The 12,476-nt window shown below is 42.7% G+C and overlaps 1 protein-coding gene across 4 annotated transcripts in view; it reads right to left on the bottom strand.

Annotated features, from left to right (window-relative positions):
* ARHGAP29 (Rho GTPase activating protein 29) overlaps positions 1–12,476 on the bottom strand; it is a 300,437-nt gene that overhangs the window by 13,565 nt on the left and 274,396 nt on the right. For all 4 annotated transcript variants that reach the window (XM_063939858.1, XM_063939856.1, XM_063939857.1 and 1 more), the window contains 3 exons: positions 12,108–12,405; positions 11,911–12,019; positions 11,580–11,678 (listed from right to left, as the gene is read on the bottom strand). In XM_063939858.1, the coding sequence (XP_063795928.1) occupies positions 11,580–11,678; positions 11,911–12,019; positions 12,108–12,405 (506 nt within the window). The remainder of the gene's footprint in view (positions 1–11,579; positions 11,679–11,910; positions 12,020–12,107; positions 12,406–12,476) is intronic.

Raw genomic sequence — 12,476 nt, 5'->3', positions numbered from 1 at the left:
GTATTCACAGCCTTTGTTATGGAGCTCAAAATTGAGCGCAGGTGCATCCTATTTCCACTGATCATCCTTGAGATGTTCCTACAGCTTATTTGGAGTCCATCTGTGGTAAATTCAGTTCATTGGACATGATTTGGAAAGGCACACACCTGTCTATATAAAGGTCCCACACTTGACAGTGCATGTCTGAGCACAAACCAAGCATGAAGTCAAAGGAATTGTCTGTAGACCTCGGAGACAGGATTGTCTCGAGGCACAAATCTGGGGAAGGGTACAGATAAATATCTGCTGCTCTTAAGGTCCCAATGAGCATTTTCTTTAAGTTATTGCTGTTGCTCCATTTGACAAAGTACTCAACTTCATCACGGTATGCCCTCTCGTTACCTTCCGAGATGAGCCCCATAACAGTGGTAGAATTTGTTTTACCCTGGGGAATACAATCATGGGTAAACAAAGAAAATAAAAGGGGACTTAAAAAAACACACCCCAGGGGGGTACCTGTACTGATTTTAATTACAGAAGACATTAAATTACCCATTTTAACTTGTTGGGGCCTATTAATTAAAAAATCTAAAATCCAGTTGCATAACATCACAGACAATCCCAAATTCTGTAATTTGGATATCAAAGTTATTGGAAGAATAGTATTAAAAGCGGAGCTAAAATCAACAAAGAGCACTCTGACATAGGTATTTGGCCCTTCTAAATGACAAAGGGAAGAGTGAACCACAGATAATAAAGCGTCCTCCGTCAACCTGTTTTGCTTGTAGGCAAATTAATGGTTATCAAAACCAACAGGCAATATACTTTTTATGTGTACCAATACAATCCTCTCAAAGCACTTCATTATAAGTGGGGTCAGAGCAATCGGACGAAAGTCATTCAAATTAGTAACTTTCAAACTCTTTGGGACCGGAATGACAGTAGTAGACTTAAAACATTCTGGTACTGTACATGTTGCTAGGGAAGTAAAAATTGGAGCCAACTCACTGGCACACCCCTTCAGCACTTTCCCCAGAATCCCATCAGGACTAGGCGATATCCTAGTACTAACACCTAATAGACTGTTTCTAACACCACTCTCAGAGACAACTAACAAGGGTTCTTCACCCAGATGAGGTAGTTTGCTTGCAACAGAAGGATTACTCTTTTCAAATCTAGCATAAAAATTGCTCAGCTCTTCCAACAAAGAGCTGTTAGGGAAACCTAGAGGGGGATTTACTTTTATAATCAGTCAAGCTGTGAACTCCACTCCACATACTTCCAGCATCATGCTCGTTATCAAACTGTGATTCAATATTAGTTGTAAACTCTCTTTTAGCTTTAATTATTCAATTTTTCAAATTTAATCTTGCCTCTTTATACACAAGAGGATCACCTACCCTAAAAGCATAATGCCTAGCAGAGAACGCCCCTCTCCGTTCATCCACGGCTTCACATTAGGAAACTGTTTTGTTACAGTAACATTGCTAATACACCAATTAACATAAGACATAACAGAAGATGCCAATAAATCAACATTTACAACAGAGTCCTCCACGGATAAAGCCACAAATATTTCCCAGTCAGTAGAATCAAAACAATCCTGTAGTTTAGCTAGGCCATACACAAACTGTTCTACTCTCTGCTTTTGAGAATTAACCAGGGGCATATATTTTGGGGCAAGAAACAATGAGAAATGATCTGACTGACCAACCTGAGGGCACACAATAACTTTATAAGCATCCTTAACATTGCAATAAACCTGATCTAAAGTATTTTCACCCCGCATCGGAGCAAAAACTCTTTGATAGAATTTCAGTAAACAGACTTTAGATTTGCTTTATTGAAATCCCCAGCAACCAAGAATATTGGTAAGCCAATTGTCTTTTAGAAATAGCATTGTACACAATTTCCAAAGCAGCCTTAGTGTCAACTTGAGGCGGAATATAAACCGCAGTCACAATAACAGCAAAAATCTCTTGTGGCAGGTAAAAAGGTCTACATTTCACCATTAAAAATTCCAATTCTGGAGAACAATGGCTATCCAAAGCCACAGTTAGTGCAATAGTTGTTGTTAATATAAATGCACAGCCCCCCACCTTTAGACTTCCCAGAGTCCATAGATCTATCAGCCCTAAATAAGGTTCTTTCAGGGAGCTGAACCCACTGATCCGGAATACAGGGAGTAAGCCAAGTCTCAGTTGAAACAGTAACAGAGCAGGAGCTCATAAGATTACTGCCAGTGAATCTAAGCAGCAGTTCGTCCATTTTATATGCCAGGGAACGAACATTAGCAAGGAAGATACTGAGCACAGGGGGGCTGTAGCCATACTTTTTCAGGCTCTCCAGAGCTCCAGTCCTCTTACCCCGCCTCTGCTTCCTCTCCCGGTGAGGGCAGCGACACTGCATCCTGACTGCTTCTTGCCGAGCAGTTCTCCTTCCTCCCCCTTCCCAAGCAGACATGCCTTCTCCAGCTAGAGTCCCAGCCGCGGCCACCGCTGATGACATCACTAGCCGCAACCTCCAGATGTCCCGGCAGGCCACGCAACCCTGCACTGCCCAGAGCCGCACCGTCGCACCTGCCCGGGACTCCTCCACAACCAGCTCCTCCAATAGCCAGGAGTACAGATCGGGAGTACTGCAGCCGGCCCGCCATCTCCACCAGCAGCATTGAGGCAGCGAGAAGGATTACCAGCCATCCGCCTGTAAGTATGCAGGACCCCAGAGCAGTGGCGCACCGCCATAGTCCTCTCCTCCTGGTGGCTTGCCTCAAAAAGACTTGAGGCTGCAATTGCTGCCACATTGTCATTATGAGGTATTGTGTGTAGAATTTTGAGGAAAAAATTAATTTACAGCCTTATTCCAAAATGGAATAATGTAATAAAATGTGGAAAAAGTGAAGCGCTGTGAATACTTTCCAGATGCACTATAGGGCTTGTAAGAGAGGGGAGGCAGACACAGTAAATTTGGAGAGGAAGAGGAGTTGGGCAGCAGCTTTGTGGACAGATTGGAGTGGAGAGGCGGTAGTAAGGGAGGCCAGATAAGAGAGGATTACAGCAGCCCAATATGGAGATGGCTGGTAAGTGGTTGAGGGTTTTAGTAGCATGCAGGGTAAGAAAGGGTCTGATGTTGGAAATATTTTTGGGATGGAAACAGCAGTACTGCAAAAGGTAGTGAATGTGTGGTTTGAAGGAGAGGGAGGAGTAGAGGATAATTCTAAGACATCGTACCTGGGGGCTAGAGGAGATAGTTTAGCCATCAATAGATAATGAAACTGTGGGAGAAGAGGTTATGCAGGAGAGTGGCAAGATGATCAGCTCAGTCTTATGTTAAGTTTAAGAAAGTGCTGGGACATCTAGGAAGAGACAGCTAGATATACTAGTGAGGAGAGAGGGCAGGTGGTCAGGAGAGGAAAGACAGATCTTAGTATCATCAGCACAGAGATGATAATAAAGCCCAAAAGAGCTAAAGAGGGTGTATAGAGGAAGTATAGGAGAGGTCCAAGAACCATGTGGGACAGGTACTATTACAGGAAGTGGGGTGGGGTGTGGGAGTAGAGTCATGAGAAGAGAGAAGGTACGGTCAAAGAGGTAGTAGGAAAGCCGGGAATGGGCAATATCATGCAGACCAAGGGAGTGAAGGATGTGCAGGAAAATCGGGTGGTCCACAGTGTCAAAAGCAGCAGAGAAATCAAGGAAAATAATCACAGATTAGCAGCCATTAGATTTGGCAGCAAGGAGGTCATTGCTGACTTTCGTGAGGGCAGTTTCAGTGGCGTGGAGAGGACAGAAGCTAGAATGAAATAGGTCATGCAGTGAGTGGGTGAAAAGAAAGGTAGTTGTAGACAATTTGCTCACAGAGTTTGGAGGCAAAAGTGATGAGAGAGACGAGTCAGTAGTTGGAGAGTGTGTTAGGAAGGGTAGGGTTTTTATTTTAAGAATGTGGGAGACAAGGGCATACAGAGGGGACAGTGCCTGATGAGAGGGAGGGGAGAGATAGAGGATGTGGGCAGGATGTGAACAGGAAGGAGATAGGTAGCAGAGGATGTGGGAGGAGATAGGGACAAGTGTTCAGGTGGAGGGGGAGAAGGAATAAATGAGGGCTATCACTTCATCTTCAGATACAGGGGAATAAGATGTCAGAGTTGGTAAGATGAATGAGGAGGGGTGGTCAGGGAAAGGATGGGCCGGGTTGCTGATGGTCTGGTGAAATGTGATTTCCTGAAGTATGGAGTAATTTTTTTTTATATAAATTAAGTGGCAAAGTCAAGGGCAGAGAGTGAGTAGGGGAGTCAAGGTACGGGTGGGCAAAGGGGGAAGTTTTCTTTCCTTCTATATCCACTATTCTGTACTTGCTTGTATCAAGATTGTTGTTTAGAAAACAAAAGCCTGTTGTTTTATTTCTATGCCCCGTTATGTGCTATGTTATTATCTGGGCCTTACAAAAGAAAAATAGTAATTTGGTACTATAAACATGTTTGTAATTGCAATACTATGCCTTTTGTCTGTGTTTGGCTCCAACTGCATATGAAGCATCCATGACATCCTTAAAAACATGAGGTGTGTTTCTTACTAATAAAAGACTTTGTAAATAGAATACATTATCAACATGGCATTTTGATGCAAAGTCGTCCGAGACCACAGCAACCACCTGAGAAATTACATTGCATCTTCCCAATGAATGCAGCTGTCCAATTGACTGCTTTGCTTTATTCCACCTAAATGTTAAGTAAATAAATGAGCACGACTGTTCACAAGTTTAAATCTGTACTCAAAGCATATCATTAGAATTAACCAGGTTACAGTGACTGCAAATGCCTGGTTTGTTGCTATCAATTAGTACATTTAATATTTATACCTGTGAGCAATTTTAGTAAAGAACATCACTAACTGTTACTATTCCACACTTGTGAACCAGACATATATTTGGTATAATTAGATGTTAACATGGTGCTTATTCACTATGAAATGGAGAAAGAATTTACCAGCATTCTGCTATGGAATAGGTTCTCAAACTCGGTCCTCGGGACACCAAACGGTTCATGTTTTACAGGTCTCCTCACAGAATCACTAGTGAAATAATTAGCTCCACCTGTGGACAGGGCCGACCCAACGATTAGGCTGCTGCCCAGGGCACCAGTATCTGAGGGGGCGCCACTGAGTTCACCTTTTACAAAATGAAGGATTTCTCTGAAAGAAACGTCCTTATTGTACCTAGTGCAAGTGGTGGCTGCGGAACTTGTAAGTCACACTTCCATCCGAAAGGCTGGGAAGTGGGTATCGGTGGTAGCGGACTGAAGTTTTGCCTAGGGTGCCGAGAAACCTTGCACCAGCCCTGCCTGTGGATCTTTTCAAACGTGTCAGTGAGTAATGACTACACCTGTGCACCTGCTGGGTGACCTGGAAAATGTGAACTGTTTGGAGTCCTAAGGGCAGACTTTGAGAATCACTGTCCTAGGTGCTTCGGGGACTGAGGGCTTGATTCAGAGTTGAAAGCAAAGCCGAAAAGCACACAACTGAGCAAAGCCATGTTGCACGGCAGGTGGGGCTGATATAACATTACAAAGAGATTGAGATTTGGGTGGATTCTATTTTTTCTGTGCAGGGTAAATACTGGCAGCTTTTGTATGTATCCCACAAATAATGGACAGCTTTATTTTGACACACCCCACCCGAATCTAAATCTCTCTGCACGTTACTATTGTCCCACCTGCAGTGAAACATTGTTTTGCCCCGTCGTGTGCTTTTTGGCTTTGCTTGCAACTCTGAATCAGGCCCTGGGTGTAGTGCAGAATGCAATTGTCTGTAGCAGAATCCCCAGGTTTGCATCCAGCGCTGCCGAATTTTGTCTCCACCATGATCTCCATATTTGCATAAAGCAGAGGTTCTCAAACGCGGTCCTCAAGGCACCCCAACAGTTAATATTTTAGGTTTATCCATGGCTCAGCACAGATGGTTAAATCTGTGTTACTGAGGTGCTAATTAAGTCACCTGTGGCCAAGCATGGATAAACTTAAAACCTGAAGCAATATACAAAATACAGACAAAATAACCTGCGCCCTCAGACTGCAGCTAAGGTCCACACTTAGGGGCACCACCCCCTTTATACAATATAAACAATATACTGTACAAGAAGATTGGCCCAAAAAGGGTTCTCTCTTGATAGGTAGGGTATGGTTCTCTTTCTCTAGCTCTGGTGATCACTCCTGACTGGTAGCCACCATTTCTCAGAAGAGGAGGAACAAGACAAAGTATTAAATCAAGGCCGAATTTCTATTGGTAATGTAGGTTACATCCAGCCACTCACCTCAAAATAGTGAGGTAAGTACACAAAGGTTTTTTGCAATGGGGACACTTCTAGGTGTTTAAACCAAGGATATGGATCCACCCACATGATAACCCCTCAAACTAGACACTCACTCGGACCAGGTGTAAATGTTCCCCGTCACTGCAAAGATACCTTTTGAGGAACATTTACACCTAGTCCCGGGTGAGTGTCTACTTTGAGGGGTTATCATGTGGGTGGACCCATATTCTTGGTTTAAACACCTCGAAGTGTCCCAGTTGCAAAGAAACCTTTATGTGTACATACCTCACTTCTTTGAGGTGAGTGGCTGGATATAACCTACATTACCAATAGAAATTTGGCCTTGAACTTCCGGGGGCGGAGCATCGTGTATGGCCGCTTTTTATTACAGCTCCTACAAGTCTGGATATATCTACCTTCATCTGGCCTCTAAACCCATCTGAAATGATATTTTTCTGCTCATATACCATCACTGGAGCTTGAGTTAGTGGAGGACTTGTGTATTTTGGACGGAGCACTCATTATTCCCCGGAATCCAGCCCTGTCTTAGTGGCGCTGATGACCGCCAGACATTTTGGCGCGAATAATGGACTTCTCATCTCCGGGAAGCTCAAGCTGCATTAATCATATCCCCTGCTTTTCTTGCCTCACCTTCACCCTCTCCTGTGCCCTCCGTCAGATCCTGACACTGATCTGGACTATTATTCTCTACAATTTGGACCGGAGAGGTGCCTGCCGCGACACGTGGCATTCCTGCTTTGGGGACTGTGGAAGAGCTGCGGGAAACTGCTGAACATTACAACTCACTGCTCACGTCACGGTCTGCCTGGTGGTATCGACCTAGTTGCTATTGTATGCTGGACGGGGGCTGCTCACGGGTCTCCCGCGCTGCTGGGTATTGGACCGCAAACGCTGGAGTTCACTTCTCCAGGAAGCTTGAGTTCCCTGCTTGGCGTGTCTCACTCTCGTCCCCTTTGACACTCTCTGCTGTGACCCGCTGTTGCATTGGACTGCTACTCCTCAGGGCTTGGAGTCGAGTAGTGCTTAGTGCCCTATGTGGCATGCTTGCATGTAAACTGAGAGGATACAGGGAGTAACCACTGGCCACGGAGATTTTATTCAGCTGCCTGTCTGGCTGGGGGCTCCGGGCTGCTTGCTGTTTACTGCTGTATCGACGCTGCATACTCTTTACCTGGTCCAGAGTCCCTGTGTCAAGCCGAGATCCCTGTGAGGTTTCTGGCTGCCTGATTGAGCATCGGAGTCTGGGATTCCTGCTTCACATCCCTGCAGAGTTTTAGGTTGGTGACTTCCAGAAACACTTTTCCCATACGGGCTGAATACTGATCATTACTGGAGCTGGACAGCGTCTCAACATCTTGGCTGCACGGAGAGGGTCATTTTTTCTTCGAACCTGGTACCTGTATTGTATCCCTACTACCATAGTTATTTTTCTCCCCTCCTTTTGTTTGTTCCCTCTCCTAACTCACCCTTCAAATTTGCCTTGTTCATTTTTCCTTCTCGATTTCCTCCCTTTGGTCTGGATATTTGTTACCAACTATTCTGAGTAGCTCTCTGTTCATAAGGGCTTCTATTGGGACATTGACTGTATTTGCTACCAGACCTACAATATATTGGCAGTAATTGTTGTTTGCCTACACCATCGAACATTGTTTGGAAGACTGTTCGTCATATACACCATTAACAGAATTCACCTTTTGGTTTGCCCTGTCACTCACTAAATACTCCTGTGTATTCAGCTTGGAATCATAATATTACTGTTTATTACTAATATACTCCACTAAAGCTTATAATTGGAAGCTAATGAGGATATAAGCTAATGTAATAATCTGCTATTGGTGCGCTCTGTGGCAAAATTCAGATCAGACCAGTTACCTATCTGATACATGATATTGCCTATCAGCTTTGTTAGAGGTAGATAACTTTCGGCTAAGAATATTTGTTCATGAATACCGCCTGTTCTGTGCTAGCTTAATAATATTTGTTATTTATACAGTATTGTGCATTCACTCTAGAGGACTTTGATACATCTTCTATATCTGATAACACAGTGATCAGTCTGCACCATATTGTGACTTGGTGCTAAGAATTACCTTTCTGGTTCACTCTACTGTTACGACATCTGGGGACACGTTACAACCAATAGCTGCAATGTCTTTGTTGAACAGGAAACTAGATGACATCTTGATGTCTTTACAGGCTGTATTATCACGCCTTGATGTCTCACCTGTTTCTAATTTCCAACATGCTCTTAATGATAGTGTTGATGTGCCAATTACAATGTTGAATGATTCCCACAAACCCTCTCAAGAAATTACTTTTATACCCACTGCTTTGACCATTTTGCTTACCCCTGAGCTTTGTCCTAAAGCTACTCCATTTGATATGCATGAGAGGTCTGGGGAGTTTAATTTACCCAAATCGTCGTCTTTGTGTCCTGCGCCTGTTTTTACAAATGTACCTCTCACCAATTTGATTACTCCTGATCTTTATCTTACAGTCACAAATACTGGCACGGCTAAGGCGATTGGAAAATTTCAGTGGCCAACTTGGGCTTTTGAGAACCTCCTGAGACTAGTTATAACTAGCCTCCCTGTTTGACCAAATTGTCCCTTTGTTATTCCTAAACAGGGAGAGGGTTGATGTCTAAAGTGACTTGTCTACATATCCGCATTTGGCTGGCTTGTTTTCTCTCCCAAAATCTATATGATTTTCCTCAGACCACTTTTCTCATCCATGATTGACACTTACCTCTAATGTTTCTGGACACACATACTGCTTTTGGCTCAGATCTAACTATCACGTACCTTCCGCTATTAAGTTTACATATGCCACGAAATCTGTGTGATTTTCCTCAGACCACTTTTCTCATCCATGATTGACACTATATGGTATATGGTGCCTTTTATATCTTATTACATAAAATGTTATGTAAATGATTATTCGTAATTTCTATTATACTTTTTTTTATCATTATGACACATTAAGCAAAAATATACATACTGGTCTGTATGATATGTAACAAAGCACAATGATATATTTCACTTTCTATGTTGATTTATCAACCTCTTCTGTAATTGTTCTGGTACAAGTATATCTCAAGTTATGATGTTTAAAAGAATAAGCAAAGTACACTCATGTTGTTTAGAGACAATGTAAGTTTATCTTTGTTTTCTCCCTTTGGGAGACTGGTCATTATCTTCCAACTATACGTTGGTAATTATTACACTAATTACTGAAAATGTTCTCACAACTTCTATATTCTTAGTAACAAAATTCTGTTTCTTGATATTCTGTGCTGTCATATACCTATTTGATATTACAATTGTAATGTCTATTGTTATTGTAATTAAACTGTTAAAACTCCAATAAAAACATTTTTGAAAAAAATAAAAAAGAAATTTGGCCTTGCTTTAATACTTTGTCTTGTTTCTCCTCTTACTTCTGAGAAATGGTGGATACCACTCAGGAGTGATCACCAGAGCTAGAGAACCATACCCTACCTATCAAGAGACAGCGCTGTTTGGGCCACTCTTCTTGTATACTGTTTAAAACCTGGACCGTTGGAGTGCCTTGATGACCGCATTTGAGAACCTCTGACATAGAGCAATGCTTTTGAAACTCAGTCCTCGGGACCCCAAAAAGTTCATGTTTTTCAGGCCACCTAGCAAGTACACAGGTGCACTCACTGCTCACTGACAGCTTTTAAAAGATCCACAGGTGAAACTAATTATTTCACTTGTGATTCTGTGAGGAGACCTGAAAAACATGAACAGCATATGTGGTTGTTCTAGGATGTTTCTCCCAAGCAGAGCAAAATGCAATATATAAACAATAATACCAAATGTCAACGGTGCAAAAGTCCCATTTTTTTTCCTTACTGTAATCTGTTCTTTTATTAACCCGACGTCTCCTAAATGAAAGGCTTACTTGCTTAGCAGTATGCCACTTGATGCTTTAAATCTACGTGTGGGAATTCAGGTAATTTCCAACAGCCATCACTACTTCTCAATATGGTGGTTTCGCCAAGGAGCTCATTCACCTATCACTTACACTATCGTCATAACACTTACACTGTGAAAGGAGATCTTTTGTCAGATATTAACTTGACCTGAAAATGGTTTCGTTTACATAAACACTGCAAAGCCTATTTATTTAGTTGTTTGTGTACCAGTATCTAAGCAAGGACACATTTTTTGGGAACCTCATACCAGGTAAACACTAATAAGTGTTTAAAGAAACAATGGTGTATGTGCTACATTACTGTAATTGGAGTTTAAAAATTACGCAATCAGAATCTTCTTACAGAAGAATTCCTGGGCTTGTACCTTCTGCCTGCAAAGCAGAGCCTCTATTTCCATATAAACCGCATGTATGCACAGGTTATAATGAGGTATCCAGAGAGCTTAATCTGCACAACACTGCTTTTCTACCTTGTGGCAGCTGTAATGTAGTGGTTTACACAGATAATATATCCCCAGATGTATTTCATTTAATGTTTGTCACACTGTATACTGCCGTCATCATGAAAGTTACATTTTGTACACCTGGATGCGTTCAGCATCCCGGCGGTTGTGGCGGACGCCGGCATCCCAACACCACTCAGGAGACTGACGCCGAATCACCAACAGCCGACATCCCAAAGTTGAGTATTGGGGTCCAGGGTTAGATTCCGGGGGCGGGGCGAGGCTCAGGGTTAGGCACTAGGATGGGTGGTTAGCTATAGTCGCCACCCCGCGAGGGTTAGCCGTAGAAAACACCCCCGGAAGGTTAGCCACAGCCATCATCCTCCAAGGGTTAGTGTAGGTGGCAGGAGAGGGTAAAAATACTTAACCCCCTCCCAGATGTTGGCATCTTCAGTGTCGGGATGCCGCTGTCAGTCATGTGACATCCGGCAACCCAGCCGCTGTCAGTCATGTGACATCCGGCAACCCAGCCACTGGGATTTGAATTCCTGTGCATCTCCATGCTTTATATCTACAAGCGGTTGTTGAATCTTGTGGTCCTGTGTATGTGATGCAATGTCACGAGAAAACCAGTTTTGTACTAGGACAATAAAAGGCATGACTTAAGTCACAGAAGGAGAACAAACAGATATCATAAAAGTGCATAAAAATAGGAAGCAAATTAGCACGGAAAAGTTAGAGCAGGCATTTCATTACCAACGGCTTATGTCAAAGAAACTGATTGTTAATAAATATATTTTAATATTTGATTACAAACACTGTATCTCCTGGTTGTTGGGCGGGTTTGTGCAGAAATAGAGAACTGCTCACCTTGTTCTTCTGAATCCTGCAATGCAAACACAGGACTGACGGCATCGGAGGAGGAAGAGTCTCTCCGTAACTCTGCTTCATGATCACTCAAATTATTCTCTGCAAGGTACAAGTTACAAATACATCACCATTAAGAAGAAGCAGGAGACAAGAATATATTATGAGATTATGCCAATGACCTTATGATTGTACTGTGTTTTAATTAACAGCTACATCTTATCTTCGTACTGAAATCAGTGCTCTTCCTGTAGCAGAGCTTTTCACTTTAATAAAAGATTATAGCCTTAAGTTATAATACCATGGTACTTTTAGGTACATACTGAATACTTACCAATCTCTTCTACTATGTCCATACTGTGACTTCGGCTTTCCCTCCCCTCCACACCTTTAAAAATGAATGTTTCATCCAGGGAGCCTCCACGTTTGGACAGCAAAATGCTCTATGAAAGCCAAGAGAGTAATGTTATGTAAGCATCTTCTGGTTAGACATAAGATGAATCAAAACAAATTAATTGAAGAGACTCCTACCTCATTTCCAACTGGCAGGGACTGCGATTTCCTTATCTGCTGGGGTTCTCTATCCTCTGCTAGATTTGTCTTATCAGAGCTGTTGTCTACTACAGGGTTACACATCTCACGGGAGACATCAAATATCTTGTCATAGTAAGTTATGAGTAGCTCCACCATACGGGCCTGATACGGATAATCCACAAGAGAGGACAGCGATATAGTTGCATCAGTCTGACGTGGCCTAAGCAGGGTGGGCCCAAATATTATCCCGAGGTTGCTAGCAGTCATTTTATTTTCTTCTACTTCCTCTGTTACCCTGAATGGAAGCAAAATATTTGTGTCAGCGGTCCTCAAAACAGAGTTTAATAGCTGTAACAATTTTTACTT

This window comes from Pseudophryne corroboree, chromosome 9 (assembly GCF_028390025.1).
Source record: "Pseudophryne corroboree isolate aPseCor3 chromosome 9, aPseCor3.hap2, whole genome shotgun sequence".
NCBI classification, from domain to species: Eukaryota; Metazoa; Chordata; class Amphibia; order Anura; family Myobatrachidae; genus Pseudophryne; species Pseudophryne corroboree.
This window is presented reverse-complemented; position numbering and strand designations above follow the sequence as displayed.